We start from the raw sequence: 5,222 nt of genomic DNA, 5'->3' as shown, positions 1-5,222 counted from the left end.
AAGAACACGAGGTCTAACCTTATGTCTGAGTTCTCAATGAAACGCAAGACTCCCCCAATTTTATCAGCTTTACCAGCTCGTCCATAGGCACGAACAAGAGAACATAATGTAACACAGCTTGGTTTAATTCTCTCCGATTGCATTAGTCTAAATAAGTACTCCATTTGTTTTAAGTCTCCTGCCCTCCCAAACGCATCAATGACCACATTGTAGGTGACTATGGTCCATGAATACTGATACTTCTGCATGTATTCCATCACAGCACTCATCTTCTTATAATTTCCTGATTTTCCATATGAATCGAGGAGTATATTGAAGGTTCTGATATTTGGTTCAATCCCAGAGCTCTGAAACTTCTCATAACAATTCTCCATCATTTCTATTTGTCCATTTCCCCCAAAGGCTCTAAGAGTTGAATTCATTGTCCAAGAATCAGGCTTGCAATCGTCCTCCCCAAGCATTTGGATAAGTGTTGATTCCATCTCCACAAACCTTCCAAAACAAAAGAAATATCTCAGTTCATGGATGCTTTGAACTAAAGCATGATAACTGAAACCATATAACTGTTAAATTCAAGTATTCACTCCATCCCAGCATGTGAAAACTTCTTGGTTGAATGAAATTTACGAAAAAAAGGATTTTCAAAACACTCCTTTTTTCGCATAAGTCAAAACGTTTGCCAACCATGAAACATCACACGGGATGGACTGAGTGCAATTTGATATAAACTAATGAAAATTCAAAAGGACAGGACAGGGTGGTAAGTACATTTTTGCTTTCCCATATGCATCGATGAGGGTATTATATGTGATTGTATTGGGTCTAATACCCTGTCTTCTCATATCAGAAAGCAGATCCTGAACTTTATCAAACGCAAAAACCTGAAGAAACGACTTAATGAGGATGGAATACGTGTGCACATCCGGCTGACAGTTATGACTACTTTTCATACGTTCCAGAAGAGTAAACGCAGCATCAAATCGTCCACTCCTACTATACGCAGATAAAAGTGCAGTATACACTTCATGATTCACCACACAACCTTCATTAATCATTGCCTGAAATAGTTCATGAGCCTTCTCCGGCTGTTTGCATTTTCCAAGCATCACAATCAGCTTTACATAGATGCCAACGTTTGGTTTATACCATAGCTGTTCACGCAACAGTTCAAACACCTACAGATTCACCAACATTATCTTATAAATACGCACACGAAACACAACACTCAATCTAAAACCATTAATTAATCATCCTTAACAGCTAATCAATATACAATCTGAAGCTACTATAACCATAATCTGAAATTTTTCAGCTTATCAACAAAATCTATAACCAAACATAGCCAAATTAGTCCATCAAATTCACTATCAATACCAAAATTAAAGGAAGAGATAGTTTCGGAGAAGACGAAATCAAACCCGAAGAGCAGATTCCCATCGGAGAGCTGTGATTCTCTCGTGAAGAGACTCAAGAACAGTCCTTGGAAGAAGCTTCTTAGAGCCTTTCTTCTTCTCGATTACAGCCTTTGTAGCTTCTCTTCGTAGTATAATCGATATGGCCTTCCTCGAAGCGATCTTCGTGTTTGTATCCTCTTTACTCTGCTTAGAATCTCTCTCATTCGCGTTCTCAATATTCATCAGCCATTTGCTTTGCCTCGTATCTCTAAGCGACAAGGAGGAACTATTGTTGCTATCATCGGAAGCAATTGTATGATTCGGCTCGCGTGGGGAGATGGAGATGCATCGTATTGTGATAATTCTCTCCGTCGGTCGGCGGTTAAACGCCGTCGGGAGTGGTGGCGCGTGGGGAGTGGAGGTGGAGAGCGAAACCATTTGAACTATCCTCAAGAAATTTTAAGGATCAGACATTTACTGAGAGATAAAAAGGAAAATGGAAAAGGTTTATTAAATTTTTGTTGGGCCAGGCCCAAGTAACTAAAAGGAGATCGTTTGCGATATAAGAAAAATTAAGAGGGTGTTGTTTAGTTTTGTGATTTTTAAAGAGTTTATAAGTTTTGAAAAACTTTGTTTATCATTCAATCTTGAATTACAAAGAATATTAAAATCTTGTGTTATTTATAAAAAGAATATTTTTACCATTCATAAATATTATTTAACCGCTCGTTTTAAATCAATCTCTTTCGCCAACTATTATTTAACCGCTTGTTAACTATATTATATTTTACAACCATTAAAAAGGCCCTTTAACTGCTTTGCAAATTGCTGAAACGAGAATACTAATTGAACCCTAAAATGAAAAAGAAAAACTGCAATCATCACCAGATCAACTTATATAAAAATAGTTTTAAGTTTATACCTTACGATCCTTATTATGCATAGGAATAGGACATACATTAACGGTAAATAATAATATTTCATTATTTGCATTACCTACCAATTATTATTATTTTCCCCATATTCGTCTTCCAAATTCCAGTCTTTTTCGCATCTGATATTAATATTTGTATTACTTGGAGGTTGCATCCGAATATTGAATACTTTTTTAAATACTAATGCCTACTGGAATAGGAGGAAGCGACCTGAGATCTAGGAGAGAAGTTCCCTAGTCAACCAAAGCCAGACGAATGAAAACAACTTCCCTTCTACGAGATCGACCTCACGTCAAATCAGAACAAATTCATGGATTTAAAAAGATTGGCTTCTTTTACGTGTACTACTATATAGCAGTCCAACCAGAGACATAACAGAGGTTTTTGGCTTTCAGTTTCAGTTCAGGTAACAATAAGATCCAGAGACTTTATACAAATAAAAATTATCCTACCACATGGCTATCAGATTTTAAGTTCTCTTTCTTACTACACAGATACCAAAAGAAACAAGAACATGATTCATAATAAGATCTTGAAGAGTATTTAGCCGCTGTACCGATAAAGGCCCTTGACTGGAACTATATCCGACAAAAAGGATTTAAGGGCCTCTGAGAATAAGGCAAAAAGTTTAAAAGTTTTCAGCAGTGAATTTCAAACCTTAAAATACTTCCTATCAGCTTATTACTACTTACTTAGCTTAGCCTCTCGTCCTCATTATCGTGATGCTTCCTTTTCCTCCTTCGGTGCGGATTTTAGTCTTCCCTACAACAGGTTTCCCAGAGAATGCAGAAGTTTGGATCACTACAGGCTCTTCTTTGTCTTCCTTTGGTTTTGGTGGTGGATTTCGGATTTTCTGGTTTATGTCCTTGAGAGTCATACCACCATGAACCCCACATGGTTTGATGAATGCAAATGGATAGATGATAGAAGATGGTAGCTTTGAAACCGGCCTTGAAAAAGATTTCCTACCTGCTATTACCAATTAACATTTTAATAATGTTTTGTTTTCTCACGAAATAAGTGTGTAACTATGAGACCAATTTATGACTAAATCATTGTATATTTTACCTTTAAAGATAACATTTGGAGAAGAACGAGTAACAGGCCGCTGAACTTCCCGGGTTTCTGTTTCTGGTGGCACATTTAGATACTCTGCAACAAGCACAGGGATGTTAGCAAGAAAATCCAGAGCTAAAGCCAGCTACAGGAGAGAACCAAAGCAAAGAAATCTGACCTGAAATATCTACTTGGACATCAGGTGAACCAAAGTTTCTGAGATAGAACAACAATTGTTATAAATTAATTAAGTAAATAGTGCTAGTAAACATAACATAAGCAAAAAAAGAAGAAGGTCGAAACATACAAGTCATTAGGTAGGGTTGGAGTCTCAGCATCATTTAAGCATTCAGCATACCACTCTTCAGCATACAGATCAAGGCCCTCAAAGCTTGAGGCAGAGACGTCTTCTGAAAAAGAGACAATGTATTATTGTTTGAATGGAAAATGCATTGGCCAGATTAACTTGGAAAAATTATAAGAGATGCCAACCTGAAAACCCTTCTATAAGCTGAGACCCTTCGGGTAAAAGCTCATCAAATGTATCATCTCTAGCCTGAACATGCATAGGAGAAACATCAATCAGAACATTAAAGAAAGTATCAGAACCTCATACAACCTCCTAAGCTATCCATTTTTACTAAGATAACTTGCCACAATAGGTCCATAACAATTGAATTAGGCAGTCAGATACCAAGAAGCTTGAATTAGTTCTAGGAGCAGAAGAAAAAAGTCTATGAAACAAAAGAGATATCATTTGCAAACGTATGAAATGAACATGCATCCACATTGCAGCATGTATGCAGTGTGAAAAAACAATGATCTTTCAATCCTAGGTCTGCATCCTAACAAGTGAGCAATGAGTTTGGATACCAAGAACATATCTGCAATGCATCTGTGGGCATTTGGTGCATAGCTAGAGAAGAGATATGGGGTTTGTGTACTCACGCTTGATTTCAAGATTGCAGAGAAACTCTCACTGCTGAAAAGGGATGTTTCAGGTTGGTCTTCAAATTGTAACATCCGACGCCGCTTTAGAGCAGAACGTGTCTCACTATGCACTTCCAGTTTCCTGTTCGTGTCATCTGAAGCCATACTCTTTAGATTAGAAAACATCATTAACTAGACATCAGAAATTTAATTGATGACATGCAAAAAAAGTAAGCACAACCTGTTGTGACATGATAACCCAAGTCGCTACACGCCTTCACAGGAGTGGTTTCATCATCAAACATGTACGAGTGATCTTCTTGGTTTAATGTGACTTCAGTCATCGTGCAATCAGGCACATCTGCTGTAGTTAAAAAAGAGAACAACTCAATCATGCTTGTCACAGTGCTGTAAAGAGTTACTTGATGTAAGAAAAAAAACTTACAGAAATGAGACTGTGGTTGGTGATTATAGTTCTCTTGCCAATTCCATGAGGTGCTACTGCAAATTACATGTTTAGAGAAAACTGTTTTACTAATCAATGTAGTCTACTTGGAAGCTGGAAAAGCCTTAACAAATGAGCAAGCATATCTTTCAAACAACTCATACTATGCATATAGAGTAAGTACATTGCAAACATCAAGCTCAATCACAACATCCCAACCTGAATCCTGACCACTATCTTAAGTTAAGACTCGAGAACCAAACTTAAAACACCATTTCTGACCCCAATAAAAGGGGCTTATGATTTGTGTTATCTTAAACATTAACAAATCCCGAAATGATTGATGAAACAATTAATAAAACTCCACGAAAAAAAAAACATTTCTTAACTCACATTAAGATAAAAAAAAAAAAAAAAAAAAAAAAAAAAAAAAAAAAAAAAAAAAAAAAAAAAAAAAAAAAA

The 5,222-nt window shown here is 36.6% G+C and overlaps 2 protein-coding genes across 8 annotated transcripts in view; both read right to left on the bottom strand.

Annotated features, from left to right (window-relative positions):
- Positions 1–1,853, bottom strand: part of LOC104728705 (pentatricopeptide repeat-containing protein At5g48730, chloroplastic) — a 9,062-nt gene extending 7,209 nt beyond the window's left edge. The window contains exons 1-3 of the mRNA XM_019233261.1: positions 1,419–1,853; positions 769–1,175; positions 74–492 (exon numbers count right to left, since the gene is read on the bottom strand). Of these exons, the coding sequence (XP_019088806.1) occupies positions 74–492; positions 769–1,175; positions 1,419–1,832 (1,240 nt within the window). The 5' untranslated portion in view covers positions 1,833–1,853. The remainder of the gene's footprint in view (positions 1–73; positions 493–768; positions 1,176–1,418) is intronic.
- The window catches only part of LOC104725360 (protein XRI1), a 3,828-nt gene continuing 1,342 nt past the window's right edge, over positions 2,737–5,222 (bottom strand). For 2 of the 7 annotated variants that reach the window (XM_010444020.2, XM_019231583.1), the window contains 8 exons: positions 4,761–4,816; positions 4,557–4,679; positions 4,334–4,470; positions 3,878–3,941; positions 3,693–3,795; positions 3,564–3,601; positions 3,398–3,481; positions 2,737–3,301 (listed from right to left, as the gene is read on the bottom strand). In XM_010444020.2, coding sequence (XP_010442322.1) covers positions 3,027–3,301; positions 3,398–3,481; positions 3,564–3,601; positions 3,693–3,795; positions 3,878–3,941; positions 4,334–4,470; positions 4,557–4,679; positions 4,761–4,816 — 880 coding nt within the window. In that variant the 3' untranslated portion in view covers positions 2,737–3,026. The remainder of the gene's footprint in view (positions 3,302–3,397; positions 3,482–3,563; positions 3,602–3,692; positions 3,796–3,877; positions 3,942–4,333; positions 4,471–4,556; positions 4,680–4,760; positions 4,817–5,222) is intronic. The other 5 variants (XM_010444021.2, XM_019231584.1, XM_010444024.2 and 2 more) reach the window with 5 other exon arrangements.

Source organism: Camelina sativa, chromosome 11 (assembly GCF_000633955.1).
Source record: "Camelina sativa cultivar DH55 chromosome 11, Cs, whole genome shotgun sequence".
Classification (NCBI taxonomy): Eukaryota; Viridiplantae; Streptophyta; class Magnoliopsida; order Brassicales; family Brassicaceae; genus Camelina; species Camelina sativa.
Note: the sequence above shows the minus strand (reverse complement) of the source record. Positions and strands in the feature narration are given on the sequence as shown.